At 42.5% G+C, this 23845-nt stretch overlaps 1 protein-coding gene across 1 annotated transcript; it reads right to left on the bottom strand.

Moving 5' to 3' along the window:
- Positions 1 to 8791: 8791 nt before the first annotated feature.
- Positions 8792 to 22487, bottom strand: SNTN (sentan, cilia apical structure protein). The gene is made up of 4 exons (XM_017648064.3): positions 22370 to 22487; positions 20415 to 20449; positions 14457 to 14596; positions 8792 to 10088 (listed from the first exon to the last, which is right to left on the bottom strand). Exons 1-4 carry the CDS (start codon positions 22477 to 22479, stop codon positions 9930 to 9932), a joined length of 444 nt encoding a protein of 147 aa, XP_017503553.1. The 5' UTR covers positions 22480 to 22487; the 3' UTR covers positions 8792 to 9929.
- Between the last annotated feature and the right edge of the window lie 1358 nt (positions 22488 to 23845).

Here is a 23845-nt window from a genome sequence, read left to right as displayed (position 1 = left end):
AGACAGGATAAGCACACCACCTACCCCTACTTCCACCATTCATTTCAACCTTTTGAAATTAGATCCATTACTAGGACCTAGGATGAACAGCAACCTGTCCAAGGTCCCCACTGCCTGTGTACTACCCTCCACCTAGAAGCACTTTTCCACATGAATGTGCCTAGTTCTTTCTTTCTCAGAATCTCTACCATGGTACTTCACATTTTGTGCCTTAGTCCTCCCTAACATGTATGTGTGTGTCTTGTTTGGTTGGGTTCCCCAAAAGCCGTCCCTGAAATGACAATTTGTGTCAAGGTGTTCCATTAGGAAATGTTTTCAGGAAGAACTGGTAGGGAGGTGGGAAGTCGGAAGGGAAGGGAGTCAGGCTAGGCATGACTCGGTGCTGCAGGAGAGGTCTGTGATCAGTGCACACCCGGCTTCAGAGTGGGCCTCATCAAGGGCGAATAGCTAACTAGATGGACTCCCGCATGTCAGTCATTGGTGCAGGACCTCCAATTCTGTAAGCCTGTTGGCAGAGTGGCAGATGGTAACAAAGGGATGTGTGTGTTGGCTGCTGAATGTGGATGGTCACAGGGAAAGTGGTAAAGGAACTGAAAAAGATGGGGTGATAGGTTTATCATTACACACATCTCCTCTTCCTTCTTGGATGGTAAACTCTAGGGTGAGGACTGAAGTCCTCTTTGTAACACCACATATCTTTGTAACATCAGTGTTAAGCACCAAGGACAGCTCTGTGGGTGTGTGACCTATGCAGCTGCACAGCACTTAGAAAGGACCCCAATGCTTGGTGTCATGCTCTGCTGTCACCATTTTGAAATTCTTAAAATTGCTGAGCAAGGAGTCCTGAATTTTCATTTTGCACTGGGTCCTACAAGTTATATAGCCAGTCCTGTCTAGTACAATGTCTGGCACGAAGTAAATACTCAATATATGTTTGTTGAATGAAGAATGAATACCTAGCATTCATTAGGTAGTCAATAAATGCAGGCTAAATGGACATATCAGGAGTTGCTGTCCTTATGTTTTCAAGTGGAAAAATAAAGAAGCTGGAGTGGATCTTGGCATCTGAACCCCTGGCCTGCTTCCCCCAGTCTTCACACCTCTCTCAGCCCCTGAAGAGATGTGGGTAGGACTTGTTTATTTTGAGCCGCTATTTATTTTTCTCTTCCTGTTACATGGGAAATTTTTGGCATCATGCAGCCTGAGGGTATCACTATTTTTATTTCCTCAGCAGAATAATTAAATTTAGGCTCAGTTGCTTTTCCCCAGCAGAGAGGCTGTGAGCACAATTGGATGAAGAGACTGCTGCGGAGGGTTGGCTGGGTTGGGTTCCAGTGAGACTGGGCGCCTTGGTCTGGAATACATTTGCTGTGGACCCACGTGGGCAGGAGGGAGCAAAGCCTTTTCTAAGAGCAGCCAATCAGACCTCCTGCTGGGCAGGGCAACCACAAACACATCTTAGAATCACAGAGCTGGATGGAGCTGGAGGAATGATCTAGACCAGGGTCAGCAAACTATAATTTAAAGGCCAAATCTGGCACACTGCTTGCTTTTGTAAATAGTTTTATTGGAACGCAGCCACCGCCATTCCTTTGCATACTGTCTTTGGCTATTTCCATGTAACAACAGTTTAGAGCTGTTGGACAGAGATCATGCGCCCCACAAAGCCAAAAATACTTATCATGTGGCCTTTATGGGCAAAAGAAATGAAGAAAACGACTTAAAGAAAGGAAACATGGCACTAAAGTTATGTTAATGGATAGATTACCACTGTGGGCACCTGGGGCTCAGTCTTCCTCGAGACTTTCTAAGAAAATGTAATGAACTTCTTTCAGTAATAGGGTGGGGGTCTGGAGGGTTTACCCATTGACTTCCCTCCCCCATTGGTTGAGGGTTGCCCCTGGGGGTTTTGACTCTCCTGCATGCCTTGGTTAACCCTGCCTGCCAGAGAGCAACCTCCCAGGGCTCCTGAGTGAAGAGAAGCACATGTATCTGAGGTAGGAAGTTGTCAGTGTGCTAGAAATAGCCTGTTGAAGTTACAGGTGAACTCAGGTGTACTGAGAAGATCTGGGCTGGGCATTGGCATCATCTGCTACAGGATGACATGCACAGTATAGAACTTGTATGGCATGAACGTGGACCAATCAGAACAGATACTTGTTGTGAACATCTGCCTCTGTCTTAATTTCAAAAGGAGTCCAGGAATCAAGAAACCCCAGTTCACTCAAACATGGCCAGTCCAGAGATAAGAAGTGATTTGCATTCTTCAGCTCTCTGCCCATCTGGATTTCAGGAAAGGGGCTGGGTGGAGAGAAACCTAGCGTGGACAGCTCCTGAGTGAAGAGCCACAAAACTATGCAATTTAATATCTTCACTATTTCACACATGCTTTTCAGGGGGACTCAAAACTCTGAAAGACCAAAATGTCAGAGAAATGGTAGTTCCTTTAGAAACTTCCTCCTGTCTCTCCATTTTCCACTTCTTATTTCATTTATTGATTTTCGTTAAGTCCTTTAGAGGCCCCCAGTACCTACAGCTTGCTTTCCTTCAGAGAGATTTTGAGAAAGCAGCCAGTTCCAAGCATTTACAGGCCATTAGAGATGCTGCAGCTTTATGACCAAATAAACCCTGATCCTGGGGCCTTGTCTCTCTCACAAGTGAAAGGTCCAGAAGTTTCCCAGGATTAACCTGTTCCGCTGTGGGCTGCAAATCTGTTTGAGGTCAAAGTATACCCTTAAGGTAAAAAAAGAAAAGGACAAGAAACTGGAATGAGAATCAGATGAATCCAGTAAAGTTACTTTGAACATAAAGATAAGTCATTGAATTTTGAAATGGTTTTCTCTTATAAATAAAAATCTTCCTTGAAAAAAATGACTGGGCTGGCTGAGGTCCAAAAATCAATAAGACACAGAAGGAGTTGCTCATGTGGCCCTGCCCCCAGATAATCACAGCTGGCTGGTGGGCCGGGTTCTGGGCACCTCTGGATTGTTCGCTCTATGTGGGCTTCACTGCCCGGTAAACAATAGGATGCCTCACTTCCTGTGTCTTTAATCTCGAGAATATTCTCTGCACTGCTTATTTGCTGGTTCTGAGCTAAACTGGAGTGACGGCAATCTTGAACTAAATCTAAGTCTTCATTTTCACCGATTTTTAAAACTGGCACAGTCTTTTTAGTCAGACCTAGCTCACTCATCTACCATGACGGCATACTGTGCTTTCTTTTTCTGGCATGACATTGACCTGCAGCCAAGTAAATACTTAAATTTCTCCTTTCCATCTCTTCAATTGAGAAGGACTCACATTCACTCATTTGTTTGTTCATTCAGTATTCCTCAGGCACCTACTATATTCTAGATGCTGTTGCAGATGTTCAGGTACTATAGAAGTCAGGCATCACTCTTGCTTTTAAAGGTCTTTCTTGCAGACCAGTACGTGGCCACATGAAATGTGAACATATGTGGCACTTTCAGTCCCCACATAAAGTATTATCTATATGTTTTAACCTAAAAAACATTGAGAATTCATCAGCTTTTCTTTTTCTTTTCTCTCTCTCTCTTTTTCTTTAGGAGATCTTCTGCTTACTGATTTTAGCCCTCTATGTACTGGGCCTGTGCCACAGATGGCCAAGGTCAAAAGGTAGCAAAGAGGAAAAGAGACAGGTTTTTAAGTGATTCAAATTTGTCCATATGCTCACTGGCATCTTATTATAATTTTCTTTTGAAAAAAATTGTTTGCACGTGCCAAAAAATGTCAGAATGGGAAGGGATTGTAGGCAACATCTGGTCACAATACTCCCTTTACTAAGTAAGGAAGAATCTGAGACCAGAATAAAACTCACAGTTTCGATGTTCACATCAGCATTTCTACCACTCCGCCCCACATATGCCACGGGTAGAGAGACCCTCCTCTTCCCAGGAGCTAGGCGACCCTTCCTTCCTTCTTCCCTGGCCTCCTTCCTGTCGTTTGCATTTTCTTCAAGGAAAACCATGGGGTTCAGGCCACACAGATTTAAAAACTCCATTGCCTTCCCCCAAAGGAAGAATTCTCTGGAAAATCAAACCTAAGTAACACAGAGAGGCAAGGGAGAACATGTTATATGGCTACTGCCTATCCGCCTTAACTCTTCTGATTCCCTTTGGGTTCTGGACACACAAAATGCTGCTGCTGCTTCTCTTCCTCTTTTTCCTCTTCCTCCTCTTCCTTCCCACTTTGGAGAATAGTTTGGTGTAATCAGGTATAATCCTTAACTAGTGGAGCAGCTCTCTATTGGTAGTTTTATATCCACACGTCATCACAGAAGGAGCCAAACTGTGTACAAAATAGGTGCAGGTAAGACTCCTGGGTTTTATATTCTAGTTATTGCTATGTGACACTGAGTATGTCCCTCAATTTCTCTGAATTCCATTCTCTTTTGTAAAAGAGATAATACCAATCTCTTAAGGTTGCTTGGATATACTACAAAGTTATAGTAATCAAAACAGTATGGTACTGGCACAAGAACAGACCCATAGATCAATGGGACAGAATAGACAGCCCAAATGTAAACCCAAGCATATATGATCAATTAATATACAATAAAGGAGTTATGAATATACAGTGGGAAAAAGACAGCTTTTTCAATAACTGGTGTTGGGAAGACTGGACAGTTACATGCAAGAGAATGAAACTGGATAACTGTCTAATGCCAATCACAAAGGTAAATTCAAAATGCATTAGTGATCTAAATGTATGACATGATCCATGAAAGTCTTAGAAGAAAACAGCAAAATCTCTTGAGCCATAAGCATGAGCAATTTTTTTTTCTGAATGTACCTCCTGGGCAAGGGAAACAAAATTAGGAAATGAACAAAGTGGGATTATATCAAACTGAGAAGCTTCTTTACAGCAAAGGACAGAACAAAGAACAAAAAGGCAACCTACAGTATGGGAGATTATGTTTGTAAATGCTTTATACAACAAGAGGTTAATATCCAAAATATATAAAGAACTCCTATGACTCCACACCAAATAAATAAATAAATAAATAAATAAATAACCTGATTAAAAAATGGGCAGAGGACACAAACATTTTTCCAAAGAAGAAATACAGATGGCCAACAGGCACATGAAAAGATGCCCCATATTTCAACCATCAGGGAAATGCAAATCAAAACCATAATGAGATATCACCTCACAATAGTTAGAATGGCCACCATCCAAAAGACAAGAAATAACAAGTGTTACCAAGGATGTGGAGAAAAGAGAACCCTCTTACACTGTTGGTGGTAATGTCAATCGGTGCAGCCACTGTGGAAAGTAGTATGAAAGTTCTTCAAAAAACTAAAAATAGAAGTACTATATGACCCAGTAATTCTACTTCTAAGAATTTACCCAAAGAAAACAAAATCTGTGATATGAAAAGATATATGCACCCCATATTATTGCTGTATTATTTATAATAGCCAAAATATGGAAGCAAGCAAAGTGTCTATCAATAGATGAATGGCTACAGAAGGTGTGGTACATATATACAATTAAATATTATTCAGCCATAAAGAAGAAATAAATCCTGCCATTTGCAACAACTTGGAGGGACCTGGAGGGTATCAGGCTAAGTTAAATAAGCCAGGTGGAGAAAGACAAATACAGTATGATTTCACTTATTTGTGGAATCTAAAGACAAAACAACAAAATAACAGTAGACTCATAGATAATGAGAAGTGACTGATGGTTACCAATGGGGGAGGGTTTGGGTTAGGGGGTGGGGAGATTGAGGGTGATAAAGCAACACAAAAATTCTCAATCACAATATAAGTTGGTCATGGGAATGATAGTACAGCATGGAGAATAGCCAGTGATTCTGTAACATCTTCTGTGTTGACATATAGTAATTGCACTAGTTGAGGTAAGGATTTAACAATATGGGTAAGTGTTGAACCACTGTGTTTTATACTTGAAACCAACATAAGATTGTGTATCAACTATACTTCATCTAAAAAAAGAAGTTGTTTAGAGAACTAGGTAATGACCATACGGCAATACTTGAATATAGTAGATACTCTATCAGTTACAGTTATTAATAAAAATAGTAAGAAGAATTTGCCTAGAATTGGACAAAGTAGAAAGGATATGAGGTATAGGCCCACCTTGTATTCCTGAAGTATTTATATGCCTCCTTTAGACTCACAGTGACTTCTTTAAGAAAACACGTCTCGTTCTGACCTGAAATTTGTATTAAAAAATAGGTGGTTGTGTTAAAAAAAGGCAAAGACTTTCTCAGAGCTACATAGCTGGTGGTTTCAGTCCAGGTTCTCTGGCTGTTTGGCCCACTTCTCTAGGCCAGTGATTTCTCTAGGGACATGGAGAACACACAGTGTGAACACTCACATGAAGTGGGAAAAATCAAGACCGCTTCTTATAGTTCATGTTTTATTATAGAATAAGTATGAAAAAAATTTCAGCGTTCACTGTTCTTTACATCCAGAATTGCTGGTTAAGTATTGAAAACCTGTACCAGGAATGCATGGTGTTCCTCAGGTGTGCTGGAGTAGAAAACATGCTGAGACCCTCTTTCCAAGCCACTTTCAGAATTTCATCATTTTACAGTCATACCCCCACAAAGGATCAAAGAGAAATCTGAACCCATGTGTCCTAGATTGACAGAGACTGGCACAATAAATCTTGCAGGCCCAAATTGCCTGCGTCCCTGCCTCCCCTTGTCCGTGGTGCCACACCCGCCTTTGCTGGGTTGCACTACCAACGCTGAAGGTCGGCTGATGAGCGGGACTCCTGTTGGTGTCAGCCATTCCCCCCTTTCTTGCAAAGGACTATTTAAAGCACAATTCCCAATCTCATACTTGGATACATGTCTAGATGCAAAAATAAAGAAAATTAGGGGTTCTAGGACTGGGTATGTTTCTATCATGCTCACCAAATTGCAAGGGTGCTCACAGCTCTTGTACAGGAATATCTTAACTCTATTTAATCACAGGAAAAGTTACCAGGCAGGATCAGGTTAGCTCCTTTTATACAGTGACAATGCAAGAAAGAAATTCACTTGGAATAACACATGAGATTATTCCATCAAGACACTTTTTGCTGAGCCCATACCTGAGAAGCAAATGACCTTGCCCCTCTAGTCCAAGTTATGGATTCGGTGGTGGAGATTCTTATGATTTCCTCTGCCTATCATTTTTGCCCCAGGTTCCCCTCCTTTCTTTAGAACCTGGGCATATACTTTGAAAGAGTCTGTTTCCGTGGTCCTTGCTGAGCGGGCCCATGACCTGCCTCCCGACTGCAGACAACTAGATCAGGAGCCCCTACTCAGACACAGATTATCAGATTTTCTCTCTTGGATATTGCAATTGGGCTTCTGAGATGCTGTTGAGAGTTTGCTGAGCATTTAAAGAAAGAAGTAAAGCCAGCAATGGCAACAGTGTGTTTCCTTTTGTGCCAAGAAGCAGAAAGACCTCACCAAGAGATAGAAATAAAGAGAGAGACAGAAATAGAAATGAGAGGGAGAATGCAGACGAATGACCACTTGCAGAGAGAAGCAGTGACAAAAAAAAAATTATTTTAAGAGAGATCCTAAGAACAAAATCTTGGTTTATCTTTCAGTTATGGTTTCTGGTATTTTGTGGACATAAATGGCACTCTCTGCCCTTTTATTTCATTATGTGCCCTGCACCTTGGTGATAAATACAACTCTGTCCTTTTCCCCTTGTGTGTGTGTATGTGTGTGGTTTGAGTGGGTTTTTCTTGGAACCAAAGGATCTCAAGACAACTTTGTATCCCTAATTTCAGTAACACTTGCAAGATGGCACCTTTGTTTTAAGAACAGAGCTCATGTAACATCTATGTTGATGGACAGTCTCTACACTAGTTGGGGTGAGGATTTAATAATGTATATAACTGTTGAATCACTATGTTGAATACATGAAACCAATATAATATTGTGTATCAACTATACTTTAATTAAAAAAAAAATAGAGCTCATGGTCCTGGGACCAGAACCATGAAGTGGGGGAGGCTCCTGTGCTCTAGTTCCCAGCACCACTCGCATTGAGGGACCCATCCCTGATGTTTCACATACTTTCTCTGATTTGATTCTTTGCATCAGGCTAAAATAGATTCTATAATTGATATCCTTCTCAGAGGAGTGTGACTTCCCATCTGGGGTGGATTTTCAAAAATTCTTACTGGGAGCCCAGAGGGTTGGAATGGCTCTAGTATTCCTCCTGACACCATTGGCCAGGGTCCCTTTTTTTCCTTCTCTGAAAGGGGTGAATTTGACCTTTTCATTGGTCACCAAGATTGCCACATTCAGCTACTTGTGATTGAGATACAAAGGACTTTGAGGAACACAGCCTACAGAGTTCTATTTGAGGAATGCCAAATGGTTCTCCAGACCCAGCTGGTACGGCTCTCTCACACGGTGCCTGAAATGTGCAGTTATTTTTGTTGAATTATGATATTATTGCTCATGACAAAGTCTAATATTAAACAACATTAACAATGCCCACAGGAAGGGCAGAGAACTCAAACCTGCCAATTATGTGGCTTTGGGAAAATTTTTAAAAAACCTGTGCTTCAGTTTCCTCATCTACAAGATGATAAGACTAACACTTACCTCAGAGGGTTGTTGTGGGGTTACGTGGGTTAATATTTTCAAGCCCATAAATCAGCGCCTCGTACATAGTATGAGCCCCATTGAACACATGTACCTCCTGTTAAAATGGTGATAGAGGGTAAAGTCTGGGGCTTCCCCTTACACGGTAGGTCAACTCTTGGACTTAGAATGTCTGAGGTTTTGAGAGTGGGGAGGGCCAAGGAGTTGGGTGCTGAGGAATCTGGAGCCCTACAGGATGGGATAACACTCCACCTGACTGGGAGTGAAGGCCTGCCTCTTGGAAGGGTTGCTTACCACATGTATGTGAGGCTGGGAAGAAAAGAGGAGACAAGAGAGGGGACTTAGGAGTGATAAAAATTTTACAATGAATAAAAGTATTTGTGAAAATCTGTCTCAAAGTCTCTAGGGGATTTGGGTCTGTGGGACGTTTCCACTTCTAGATAATATTCTCAAGGAATCATTGCTTAAACCATAGTCAGAGATTACAAGGATACTGGGGTTTGGGGTTTTCAGTCGTTTTATATAGGTATAATTCGCATACAGTAAAACTCACCCATTTTAGTGCACAGCTTTTAGAGTTTGACAAATGCATACAGTCATGTAACCACCACCACAATCAAGATATGGAATACTGTTGCCACCCACCAACCCCCCGCCCCAAATTTCCTCATGCCTATTTGTGCACAACTCCACTTCTCACCCACAGCCCTGGCAACCACTGAGAGAGAGAATGCAGACTAACGGCCACTTTTTGTCTCTCCTTTTCCCCTGCAGTTTTGTCTTCTGCAGAATGTCGGTAAAGCTTCTCTGACCTTTGGGCCCAGGACAGATGACAGCTCTTTCAGCTTCCCGATGCCTTTATCACAGTCACAGTTATACTGTATATGCAATTGGTTGATAAATTGTGCAGTGTCCATCTCTTCTGCTAGACTTTCCACAGGTGTTTCTAAGGGCAGAGATTGACTAGTTCGCTACTGTATCCTCAACAGTACTGCCAAGTAGAGGCTCAACAAATATTGTTCAGTAGATGAATGGGTGACCCTGTAACTTTAAGGAAAGTCTCTAAGTCACTAAGGACTCAGCACAAGCAGTTTGATATTCAGTGGTATCATCTCTCATATTGTAAATACCCAGAAACTCTATTATTGAAACATTCCAGAAGAGTATGCAGGTACTTTCTGAGTTACATGGGGTCTGAATATTAGCAATCAAAACTATGTCTGGCCATCAGTATGTTTAACTAAAAATAAAATGGAGATATCTTTAGTCATGTAACACTGTCTATTGCTAGTATTCTGTCTAACTATGTACTTAAATCTGTTCATTTCATAATTTTTACACTCCATATATTTTGTAGCAGATCTGATGTTACAGTGATGCTTAAGACCAAAATCATGAAATCCTCAAAATCGAGCTTATTTTCCACATGTTCGTCGAGTTCAGAAAGAAGGTCTTTGTATTTTGGTTTGGTTTCTTGTCCCTGTGAGAATAAGAATAAGTAAAAACTGAATTCATTGTGCCACCTTGGTTTTAGAGAGAACATGCGATTATAAACACGTTATTAACAATCACAATATGTCGAGTTGCTTCCAGGGCTACCAGTCAAGCACTGTGTTAAATCTTCTCATGGGTTATCTCACTGAAAGCTCACAGTGACCTTACTGAATAGGTACTATTATTATCTCCACTCTACAGATGCAGTATCAGACTCGGTAATAATTAAGTAACTTTCCCCAAGCGTGACAGCCATTGGTGCAGAGCCAGGATTCATAGCCTTGACTACATGATTCCAGAGTCTGTACTGTACTCCTAACTGCTAAATTATCCCACCTCTCCGTAAACACAGATATTGTCCTATTTTCAGATTTTCAAGATACAATCTCAAAACATAATCTTTTTATGAGAGGTCTCCATTTTGTGTTTCACTGAACAATACGATTATCCAGAAATATGGAATAAAATAAGCTAATAGAAAAGGACATGCTTTGGAAGATTGTTCAGCATTTAGTTGGATCATAAATCAACTCCCACAAGTCCTCATAAGCAGACTGAAGGAAAACAAGAACAGTGGAGAGGCTTTTTAGTTTCCAACCACAGCTTGTGAAATATCTTCCCAAGTGGCATTAAAAATGTTAAGGTCATTTGATTCACTGCTATTCTAGCTGTGTTTGCATTTAGCTCAACCCCAAATGCTCACCCATGTGCTGTAAAAACCACCAGAGCAACGGCTAAGGCACGTTAGGAATGATGATACATTCCTCTTGAGGCTCAGATCGTTCCTGTTCCTCTAGGCCGGTTCTCCTCAAGAGGAGCTGTGTCCCTCGCCCTCCAAGGGAGCTGAGCGCTTGCTGGAAGGGTGGGACCCAAGACAGAGACAGGAACGCTGTTCTAGGGCAGTGGCACAGTCACTGCTCACAGGTCAGAGGTGGCTGCAGGTCTTCTCTCTTCTTTCTGACGACCGAGCTCCAGCCTCTGGCGCGCTGACCTACCGTCCTGCTTTTGTATCTTCTTAACAGAGCCTCGCGTGGTCAGTTTAACTACAGCTGACCGACTACAGAGTGTGAAGGTCCTCCAGATGATGTTTGCGCTGGTAACAAAGGGGGCCCTTCAGAACCCAGGCCTCAGTCAAAAGGTCCCGCTCAGTTAGCGGAGAACTCCCCTTAGGGACTGAGGGGGAGGCCATTAGTAATGAAGGGGCTGCTGCCTTTTGCCATGGACTCGCGCGGCCGCACCTGCCCGAGGGGATCTCACAGAGATGGGTGGTTGGTCCAAGGCAGCGTTCTGACGTTACTTGACATGTTTGCCCGGTGAAGTTAGCTATCGCCATTAATACTGAGAATGGCCCCGGGATGGCCTGACCCAGGAGCCCCCTGAAATTCCGCTTCTGGTTCCTGTCACCTTTCCTCTTGAGCAGGAAGCAAGATGGCACCGAGGCCTGGGCATGTCTGCCGCTAGAGATCCAGAACCAGGCTGCCTTTCGGGAGTTAACCCTACACCGGGGGACGTGCGGGTGAGGGTGCCATTCCTCATGATTCTGGTGTGGATCTTTTACCTCTGGTGTTCTCAGAGGGGATGATGGGTTACAGCAGTGCCCCTTATCTGCAGGTTCAGTTCCCGGCTGCCAACATTAGTCCCGAAGCACGTGATCTTCCCTCTGCCCAGTCTTCAGGTCAGTACCATAGCAGCCACATCACAATGCCTGCACCACTCACCTCACTTCGTCTCGTTCCGCAGGCATTTGCCGTCTCACATCATCCCAAGAAGGGTGAGTACAGCACAATGAGATATTTTGAGAAAAAGGGAGACCACATTCACCTAACTTTATTGTGTATATTCTTATAATTGGTCTATTTTATTATTACTTATTGTTAATCACTTACTATGCCTAATTTATAAATTAAACGTCATCATAGGTATGCATGTTTAGGAAAAACATAGGATACATAAGGTTTGGTACTGTCTGTGGTTGCAGGGATCCACCGGGGCTCTTGGAGATCATTTTCCTACTTGTTAAAATCTCCCTGGCAATTGCCAGGCCACCAGGCACACAGGTGCTTTTTCTTTCAGGCCTCTGCTGCAGACAAATGTTACAGGATTGATTCACACACCCTTTCCTTAAAGACTCCCCAGAACTCTTTACTTCTTAACAAATGAAGCCAGATATTTCTGGCTAAAAATATAGGAGTTCTTGAAAAAAATTTTTTGAAAAATAATGAATGTTTAATATTGCACATGGAGAAAAAGATATTCTTTATAAGGTGAATGTAAAAATAACCCTTTATCTCAAAACCCAAGATAGTTAACTATTAACATTTTTCTCCAGTCACTTTTCTATGTATCACACTGTGGTCTCCTTCCCTCTTTGCCCCAATTTCCCTATGTCTCCCATACATACAAACACTTTTTAAAAACTTTATTGAGGAATAATTGACAAGTGTAACTATATGTGTTTAAAGTGTACAACATGCCTGATCATGATTACCAAGATCAAGATAATTAACACAAGATAATCTCCTCGCATAGTTAAGTTTTCCCTCCTGTGGTGAGAATGCGTAAGGTTCATTCTCAGCGAATGTCAGGTATACAGTGCTTTATTATTGACTGCGGTCACCATGCTGTACATTAGAACTTTAGAGCTTGTTCTTCTGATCATTGAAAATGTGTACCCTTGGGCCTAGCTCTCTGCACTGCCCCCTCTCCCCAGCCCCTAGCAACCACCATTCTATTCTGTTTCTATGAAATTGGCTTAAGAAAAGATCTCTTATTTGTGGAATAAAAAAGTCAATTTCATAGACACACTATTTTGAAATAATCGTAGATTTACAGGAAGCTGTACCCTTGACCCAGCTCCCCCAGTGGATGTTACCTACATAACTGTAGTATGCCAAAACTATATATATATATATATATTTAATGGAATTATAATATTTAACTTTTTACTATCTCAGAACACACACAGAACCTCTGAGGCCCCTTCCTTTCTTTTACTCACTCTACTGACCAATAAATACTGATGGTTTAGCTTCTACTGACAACTACTATTCTTGGTGGGGGAGCCCCTCTTTTTAAACATTTCCCCAGCACAGTATTTCCCAGAATATGAACACATATTGCTGGTAGAATGTAATGCTATATAGGGGATGCAGGAACAAATATTAAATAAGAATTAATAGTTGTCTATTGTTTTTTTTTATTACCTTCCACTTTTATCCACTGAATTAACTTTTAGAATAGTGATAGAGTATCTTTATACAAAAATTTTGTTTAATAGAGAGTTAACGTGAAGAAAATGATTCTGAGCAAATTGTAATATAGACAAATATGGGAAAAGCATTGAGGATTGTGTTCAAATGACTGAAGTTTGAGAAATATGAGAAACAAGTAGGCAATTTAGCTCACTCCCTTCAGGTCAGTGACCACCTACATACTCTCGCTGCTGTGTTCTGAACACACATCTGTGTTCTAAGCTCCCAGCTCACGTATCTTGTCGCTGCCTGTTTCTCCTTTCTAATGTTTCAGGGACACCTTAAATCAACGCATCCTAATGGCCCTCATCACTTCTTCCCCACCCCACCTCACCTCGAATCTGCTTAGTCTCCAGGTTTTCTCTTCTCTGGGGATGGGAACACCATCCTTTTCCTCCCACAGTCAGAACTGGGGTCTGGGGTTCACCGTCACACGAGGTCACAGACCCTGCTCATTCCTTCTCCCAAATGCCTCATATTCTCCACTTGTGTGCGAACCACCGTCTCCCTCTGCCTGGGTTGCTTCCCCAGTCACAGCCTCCTTCCTCTCCCTCGCCCCCCACCGCAGGGTAGACGCCTCTGAGGGCGCGGGCTCCCATCCACCTCCCCAGCCTCACCCGGCACTGCTTCCCGCTGGCCCCTCTTCTCCCTGGCTACCTCCCGGCCTCCCAGCCCAGGTCTCGGCCTGCCTCAGGAGCCGGGCATACACCATTCCCAGCGCTTGGAATACTGTTCTTCCCTACCCTTCTCCCTTGCCTTGCAAACTCTTGCTCTTTCTTCAGTTATCAGCTATACCCTAATTTTCCAGGAGTGCTTCTTTGACCACCTGCCCCAAGAGGGTCTCTGTGTTACTCTTCTGCTGCGTGCCCTATGGTTTCATGGTGCTCTAGGTGTTTTTACTTTTTCAGCATCTCTCTCTCTGCTCTGCTGGCTTGCCAGCTTGCTCACTGCATTAACCCCAGGGCTCAGCTCACCTCCTGGCATATGGGAGGTGCTCAATCAACCCTTGAAGCATGATGCGACCCTTGAGCTGGAGTTCTTGACACTTTGGGCCAGATATTATGGGTTGGCCCCTGTGTCCTTGGGCTTGTTAATTCTCTTACCTCTGTGAAATTCCTAAATTGGGTTTGTAGCAGATTTTTGGCTGTAGCTTTTCCAAGTTTACCATCAGGGTCAGAGGAGTTTCTGAAAATCAGAGCCGCAGTAGCGATGGCTTTTTCCAGATCGGAGCCCTTCTTCAGAGCTGTAAGGGAAGAAATGTACAATGATGTAGTCTAGGTTAGAAATAACCCTTGCCCGCACAAGGGTTTTATCTTCCAAGGAGACAGTGGGGAACAGGGTTGGAAGGTGCAGGTCAGTGTAGCCCTGTCTTGGACTCCTTGCCCCCTAATCTGGGAGTGGGACATGGGGGTGTCTGATTCTGGATCTTTAAACAATGGAGAACAAAACTTCCTTCAGAAGCAATTAGAATTAGTAGAATAAGAATGAGATTTGCACCTACTTGCCACGTAACCTTGGGAAAACACCTCACTACTCTAAGCCCTGGTTTTCTGATCTGTAAAATATTTAAGGAGCACCTACTATGTGCTAGACTCCATCCCTGACGATGATACCTCACTGAATAAGACAAAGTCCTGCTCTTTGGAGTTTATATTCTGTGTCAGAGGCAGTGGATAAAGGAGAACAGTGCGGAACAGCTCTTTGATCCGTGGTGGATAAGGAAGCCCTGCCCCATGACCTAAAGCACAGTGATCTCCCAGCTGGTTTCTCTGGTTTAAACTGCTTGCAAGGTGGCACTAACTCATTCATTTCCAGAGGGCAGCACCTAGTGAGCATCATGAATGGCACAAGGTACAGAGAAGGAAATTCTTAAGTTCTCTGACTTCTTAGTCCTTAATGCACCTGTGTTATAGAACTCCTCAGACTTTACAGTTATTCCAAGTTTCAGCTGCTCTTTCCCCAGCTGGAATGCGAGATCCAATAGGCCAGGGGTCACATTTTCCTTTTGATCACTAGATTGCCCGTGGCTAGCACGAGTGCCTGCTACGGCAGGTGCTAGCACACGCTGCTGGATGAATGAAAGAGATCCAATTTTTCTCTACCCTTGTCTGCTTGTGTGTTATCACTGGTTCTTATTTAGCCATTTGGATAGGTGTGTAGTGACTAATAATGCCGCACATCTTTTCATGTGCTTATTTGCCATCTGCATATCTTCCTTGGTGAAATGTGTTTTCAGGTCTGTGCATGGATTTTGCCCATTTCTAACTGAATTTACTTATTTTTTTGAGGTTTGAGAGTTCTATATCTATTCAAAATAAAGTCCTTCAGAAGATACACAATTTGCAAATATTTTCTCCCAGTCTGTAGGTTGTCTTTTAATCCTCTCAAGGAGGTCTTTTGTGGAATAAAAGTGTTTGATTTTTATGAAATCTAATTTATCAGTTTTTCCTTTTATGAAAGATTTGTCCTATGTAAAATTAAAAGTTTTATAATTTTATGTTCTACATGTAAACTCATGACCTGTTTTGAGTTGATTTTTGTGTAAGGTGTGAGACTTAGGTTGAGATCCAGTTGCTCCAGCACCAGTTAAACACACTGCCCTTCCTTTACTGAGGTGCTTTTGCATCTCTTTGCTAAAAACCATTTGGGCAAATTTGTGTGAGTCAATTTCTGGGTCTCCTATTCTGTTCCACTGATATATCTATTCTTTTGTCCAAACCACACTGTTTTGGTTCCTGCGGCTTTATAGTAAGTCTTAACATTGCCCCCTATTTTCTTCCTTTCCAAACTTATTTTGGCTATTCTGGTGCCTTTCTGTTCCTGTATAGAGCTTAGAATGAGTGTGCCTGTTTTTGGAAACCTTGAGTTGTGATAGAAATTGCATTAACTGAGAGAGAAATTTGGGGAAAACTGATGTCTTTATGTTGACTTCTGCAATCCATGAACACAGGATCTCTGTCCATCATTATACTGATTTATAGATGAAGACAGGATATGATCTTGCTGAAGACTCACTACTAGTAAGTGGCTGAGCTTGAATTTGAATCCATGTCAAAATCATAAGCCTCTAGATGGCTGGGATTTTTTTTTCCCCTGGCCTGTCATGTTTTGTGGAATCCTCAGTGTTTAGAACAATGCCTGGCACATAGTAGATGCCTCGCAAATATCTGTTGAATCGATGTCTGCAAAAGCAGTGTCCTCAACATCCTAGTCCTTGATTTCCTCCCTGGATTCTGACCCGCTGCCTCACCTGCACCATGGCCGGTCCCTTACATCTCCTGCTTCTGTCTGCTTGTTCAGTGGCTGACCATCCACCTAGCTCAGGACCCCAGACTCAAAATGTTCCCTGCCTCTTTGAATTCTGTTTTTAGCTCTTTCTCCCACCATCATTAGCCACCTCCTCCCTTCAGCTCTGCCACATTCAGAAAACCTACATTAGAATTGGGATTCTCTTCAATTACCCAACATTTTCCTGCTCATCAAAATACAAGGAAATGGCCTATTTCTTTTAGTTTGTATCTGCCTTTTCTGGAGTGTGTTTGAGGTGGAAGGGCTCTGTATGGTGGTAACCTTCAATTTAAGTGACTAAAGAATAAACTCTGTTTATAAATAGTCCTGTCCCTAGGAAGCAAAAGGCTTAGAGGAAACACCTTAATTCTCAGTAGGTAAACATTTCCTTCCGTAATTTTGGCCAGTTGATTTATTACTTCATAACCAAGAATAATTAGGGAGACTTTAGGATGAGCTGCTCTACTGGGTCTGAGTCTTCTCTTGGGGGACAGTAGCCCCCCCCTCTCCTGGCTATACCCTTCTGGCAAGGAAAGGGGAATTTCTAAGCTGTCAGTGATCTTGCAAATAAAGACAACCTGCCTTGTTTACTATGTGCCAGGGGCCTTTGAAACATCATCATATTTGATTTTTATTAAATGCATAGTTAGGTACTATTGTGTCTCAGTTTTACATATGGGAAACTGAAACATGGAGAGGCAAGAATTTTAAGGTCATGTTGCTCAGAAGTGGCAGAGGAAAGATTTTAAAGTCTCTCTGACTTCAAAGACCATGGACTTCGGAATATCTCCTTGTAAGGGCATCCCTGTGGAGGCTGTGGAATCCTGACATTCTCCAGTCCTCCAAGGAAGTTCATGTCTGACTGCATTCTAGAAGGGGATGCCATCTGGATCAGCCCACTTCTTTTCTTTCTCCTCCATTCTTTTAAATGCAGCATGCATTTTACCCCTATTATGAAATAGCATATGCTCATGACAAAAGCAGAAGTAGACAAAGAGTAACAATAAAAGATACGAGGTGGCCTGGTTATCCCACCAAAACTGATGATACTTGGCGAGATGTTTTGGTTTCCTATTTTTACGGTTAGGTTCTTCCCTTAATAAACCCAGCATGTTGCCTCCTAATTCCTGCCCTGTCTGCCTCACAGAGTTGTGAACAAATATGTGAAAGCATATTGTAAAGGACTAAGTGCTTTAAAAAATGCTATTAAAAAAAAAGACCTCTGTACAGAGGATCAAAGCCTAATTTGGCTACACAGAAAATGAATTAAGATACGATATGAGGAAGAACTTCCAACATCAGCACTCTCTGGAAGAGTCATTCCAGAAGAGGAACATCAAAAAACTTCAACAAAGATCCTGGCGCTGCTGCAGTTGTAGCTGCATTCATCCCACCAGTTCCTGGACTTGCCACTGGAATGAAGAAGGAGATATCTAAGCTGGCCTGTGCATGCAGTAAAACAACAAATTTGACTGGATCTATACTGTCAGAACTCAACCAAGAATTAGGAAAAGTGCAAGTTGCAGTGCTCCAAGATCATGCGACTATAGACTATCTACTGTTAAAAGAACACATGGGATGTGAATAGTTCCCAGGAATGTATTGTTTTGTCTGATTTTTCTCAAACTATTCAAATTCAGTTAGACAATATCTATCATATCATTGATAAGTTTTCACAAATGCCTAGGGTACCTAACTGGTTTTCTTGGTTTCACTGGATATGGCTGGTAATTGTAGGTCTGCTTTTGTTATGTAGCTGTATTCCTATTATGTTAATGTGTGTGCGCAATTTAATTAGTAGTTTAAAACCTATACATGCTTATGTTACTCTACAAGAAGATATGTCAAAGAAATAATCAATCTTCCCATGTTTTCTTCCATCTGCTACTTCTATAGCTTTTCTTCTTCCTTCCTAATTACAACCCTTTAGTAGAATTAGTGCCTCATATCGAAAATTACCGAGTATCTTAAGTCTTCCAAGTGGTAAAGATACCTCAAGACAAATGCTGGGCATAGAAGCCACAGGGCATAAATCTGAAAAGAAGTAAAAAGCTAACCTTTTCGAACAATATTGCTTCTCTCTCACTTACCAACTTTACATTTCCCTGTATGGCCCCGGAAGATGATTGGTTAGCCAGAGACGGGTAAGATTCCTCAAGGGAGGAACAACCTAAGACAGGCACAGTCGCAGGGGGGCCATCAGGTGAGAAATTGGAGACCAACAGAGGTGAGGCTTAGAACCTCACCCCCCCTGTTTTGAGAGAAATCTTCTGCATCCGTGGATGTTTTGTTGCCCTTGTCTAGCTTGGATTAATACTTAGTCTATAGGCACAGACCTGATCATCTACATTTGCCCTCTTACAGCACTAAATTATGTTTTCTACCTTTATCTTGCATCTACCTACCACTTCAGCATTTTATTAAAAAATAATAATAATAATAATAATAATAAGGAAGAAATGTGGGATTCACATATAAGTCATGTATAAAAATCAAATGAATAATCATATCTGACTTGATTGTTTATAGTTCATGATGCATGATCAAAACCGAAAGTTTCTGTGATGAATGCCCTTGCACTGTTCACCATGTAAGAACTTATTCACTATGTAAGACCTTGTTCACCATGTAAGAACTTGTTCGTTATGCTTCAGAAGATTGGAGACTGTTGAGATATAGGCTTGGGGTTGATTAATGACTGTGCATTGAGTCCCCTATACAGAATTTTATTGTTGTTAACAACCATTTGGTCAATAAATATGAGAGATGCCCTCTCAAAAAAAAAAAAAGACCTCTGTTCATGTCTGATTCCAATAAATAACTTCAAAAAGTATTCACCACTGAATGAAACACATTCTGGGAGAACGAGTCATGTTCATCCTGTGTTTTCTTAAGGCAGAGGAATAAATGTGGCCCAACAGCTCACCGTAAGGTGCCTGGTGTTAGGAACAGTGAGCGTGTGGTAGGGAGAAGTGAGGCTGCTTCAAGCCCCTTCAATCTCCTAGAAAGGAGAAGTTGTATTGGAAATGTAATAGAACAATTTTCAAAAGTACCTAAGATTGTGTAAATTGTAAAACAAACCATAGATCTCTTGTGATAGTATAAAAATAATATTTTCATCAAGATGGAGATTTATTTAAATAAAAATATTAAGTCTCCTTTTCAGACACTGGCCAGTCATCTAGGAAGAAAACAACCATAATGCAGTAATATACATTTGTGCTTGTTACTCTGCAAACACTTTAAGCCACACAGCTGAGTATATGGGTATTTTTATCGTTCTTACATTGTTCATGGCAACATTGTTAGTTTTAAAGATATTTTACCTAAAAAACATAATTCTGAGGGCAGATATCTTCACTTTGGGACTTGGCCACACTGTGTTTTCATTCGGCCAACAGAGCAGCTGGGGTTTGATTACTTCCTGAGTTCCACAGAACTTTCGTGACTCAGACACTGACAGTCTTGCTCTGGACGCACTGAAGATGCTGCCTATGAACAGGCGACTGGGCACAGTGGGAAAAACACTGAATTGGGAGTTCGGGGATCTGTGCTCTCATTTTAGCTCAGCCTTTAACAACCTGTTTGGGTGCGCTGATTCCTACCACGGGACCTCAGTTCCCAAATCTTTAAGAAAACTTCGTGAATGTTTGATGATTTATCCACAAGTTCTCTTGCAAATCTGGCATTCTTTGATGTCCTATTATTTTGACTGCTGGCGTGCTCTCATGGTAGAGGAGAGGCATATACATCTCAGCCACCCCATGCCTTACCTTTTATTGAAGCCAGTTGTTTGGATATTGAAATGCTGCCAACAAAATGATAGAAACATAGTGATTCTGGACTTTGGATATTGATATCTGCATCTAAAGCAAAGCAATACAATGATTTTAAAATGGATATGTTTTCAATAAACATTTTCACTGAGCATTCTGGTGGACAGCCACATACCTCTCAAACTCCCTTCTCTCCTTGCCATTTAGCAAAGATGTGCTTGACCATGGATGGCAGATGGCCAGCTAGCCCACATAACCTCGTCTTTCTTGCAGTTATGTAACCGCATTGCTAAATTCTGTCTAGTGGAGGAGTAGACGAGGGATCACCTTTTATGTACACTCTTCTGTACTCATTCCCCTTTCCAGCTGACTAGCAGAGGTTATCAGGGACACCTTGGAAACCACACATGCAAGCCACAAGCCACATCAGCCTGGATCCCTACATGGCTTCATGGAATAAAACTGCCACAGACCTGGAACCCCCACTCCGGACTGTCACATGAAAAGAAAAAAGGAACATCTTGGTCTGTAAGATGCTGAGGATTTCAAGTTTATTTGTCTAGTAGCCTTGCCTACCTAGGAATCTAGGTCTCGAGCGGGGCTGGGGATGCATTAGTGAATGGCAGACATAGCGCCTGCACTCTTGGGACTTAGAGTCTAGCGCAGAATGAAGGGTTTTAAACAAGCCAGTAAAGAGCAATGGAAGAGCACACACAGAGGGCAGGGAAGAACTAACCTAGTCTACAGGAAAATGGCATTTTAACTCGGCCTAATGAGTCACAAGTAAAGAAACAGCAAGAGCATCCCAAGCAGAGGGAACCACGCTTAGGCCCGGAGGTGGGAGAGCGCATGGCGTGCAGCGGATATGGTGTGGCTGGAACCGGGACAAGAAGCAGCTGGTGGTGGGAGGGGAGGCTGCAGCTACCGGCTACAGCCACAGCATGCCACGCCCATGGAGGACGCAGACTGTTATCTTAAGGGCAATGGGAAAGAAGGGGATGACATGCTCAGATTTGGGGAAGTTATTCCTCCTGATATGTCAGATCGGAAAGGGGCCTGATGGGAGGCAGGAAGATGAACCTTGCTCCCCTACAAACAGCAAATCACAGTTTGCTTGATATTTCAACTCCCAATAGGTGGAGTGGTTTTGGAGAAAGCCACTAAGCACAGCAGAACTTGGTCATATCTTTAACTCCTTAAAGGGAACTTTGGGGTTCAAGATCTGGTTTTGGCACTAACTCCTCGAGATCATAACCTTTGGGCCCCTAATTTTTCCTATAAAATTGAAAAGCTAGACTCTGAAATCTTGTCTTTTTTTATGGTCTTGGTGAGCTGTTCCCGTTTTCCTAAAAACTCTATACCATTATTATCTCCTTCATAGGATAAAGGACGTGCTATCTTCACTTGGTACAGTGCGCGCTTGAAAAGATTGTATTTCCCATTACCACGATCTCCATTAGTCTGTGAGACTACTGAGAGCAAGAGCTATATGATTTCTCTCCACTTCTCCCAGCCTCAGCCTAGCAAAGTGCTACCTAGCCCCTGTTAATTATTCAAGAAAGTATGTCCACTAAATGGAAATACATGAAAAAAAGAATATTTTTCATTAATTAGCCATAATTTCACACATTTGAATGATACGAAACAATTTCCCTCTGTCATGGGTAATTTAAAATAATATGCTATACAGATAAAATCAGTGCCAATTTTGACTTACAAATGTTTCTCAAGGCACAATTAAAGAAATCTGTGTTAATTGTATCATCTTTTTAGTTTGCAATCAAAGCTGCACATTTGTTCTCTTTGTTTTTCCAATTTGATTTAAAGGTGGATTGGGGTAAGAGGCACCAAACCTGCAGTATCTTGGCTATCAAGTCGTGGGTACAAACTCGCTGGAAACACACCTGCAAACTGAAATGAAACCCAGTAAAGGCGAGCCAAGTGTCACTGACCTTTTGGGCATTTTCTTAGGTGCTAAAGTGGACGTTGGGGCTGCAGAAGGATTGTGCTCCCCTTCCAAGTGCAGTGCTTGGTCCTGGGTGCTGTGCATGCAGCCACACATACTCTGCTCTCTTGTTGTATGTTGGCCCTTCCTAAGCAACAGTGACTTGTCCACCGTTACTATTGTCATTCTCTCCACAGCAACTATGCAACGACACTTTCAGAGGCGCTTTTCCCTAGTGTTATTGTGTGTAGACATTAAACCATTCATGCATTCAACTAATATTTGACTGCCTGCTCTAGGCCAAGCACTCTGCAAGATGCTGGGGGTGCCACAGTGAGCAAACTCAGATATGGGCCCTGATCTCAGCTTGGTAGAAAAGACAGATATTTGTCAAGTAATGACAGAAGAAGTCACACTTGGGAGCAATGCCATGCAAGGAGATGCCCTGAGATTGGTGTCAGGCAGGGAGGTCAGGAAGGCATCCTTGGGGAAGCAATGTTGATGACAAGCAGGCATTAAGAAGGTGAAAGGGCTGGGGGTCCACACTAGGGGCAGAAGGAAAAGCCTGTACGAGGCCCAGTGGCAGGAGGGAGTGTGGTAATCAGGAGGGACTGGAAGAACAGTGTGGCTGGACCACAAGCGGAGGGGAGTGAGGCTGCAGCTGAGGATCAAGAGGAGGCCTGGGGCTGCACCATGTAGGAGCTCGTAGGCCGCACACAGTAGGGACTTCCCCTCTGTGTCAAAAGAGTAGGAAAGCTTTTGTGGGTTTAAGCAAGGAGGTCAATTAAGTTGGATTTTTATTTTGGAAAAAATCACTCCAGCTTCAATGTGACTAATGGTTTGGAGGGGTGGCCGGAGTAAAAGCAGGAAGACCAGTAGGGAGGCTGTTGCCCATGTGTTAGTTTAGAGCTCTTCCCATAAATCCCAGGAGATGTGTCACCTTAGCCAAAGGAGTCTAGTCAGGAAAGACATGAGCAGGGATCACTCAGACCTCTGTTAGGTTGAAGAGTGAGTGGAGAGACAGCTCGAGAGAAGCTGAGAACAGTCACTGTCCGGCTTCCGGCTGGCTGCAGGGGCACTGCTGTCTCATTGCTGCGTCACCTGTCACTGTTCACCCAAATGGCCATGCCACTTTCTCACTCCTTGTCTTCTTTGGTTTTTTTGTTTGTTTGTTTGTTTTTCTCTCTCTTTCTCCTCCCTTTACCTCCTAATGTCCTTAGCATTTTTCATTTAAACTTGGGAGGGTGAGAGAGTTTGATTGGCCTCACTAATTGCTGATGCACATACGACCTGTTTTAATGCCGGCCCACCCCGTAGGGTGTCAGTGAGCTCATGCAATGATTCCCCTTGGATCAGGTGATGACCCTGAGCCAACCTCACTGCTCGGGTTAAAACCTAGAGCTGGTTTCCTCAGCAGAAGGCCCTGGGTAGCTATCCCACAATCTGGATTTGAATAAACACTCCAGGTGATTCTGACATGGAC

Source organism: Manis javanica, chromosome 3 (genome assembly GCF_040802235.1).
Source record: "Manis javanica isolate MJ-LG chromosome 3, MJ_LKY, whole genome shotgun sequence".
Taxonomy (NCBI): domain Eukaryota; kingdom Metazoa; phylum Chordata; class Mammalia; order Pholidota; family Manidae; genus Manis; species Manis javanica.
This window is presented reverse-complemented; position numbering and strand designations above follow the sequence as displayed.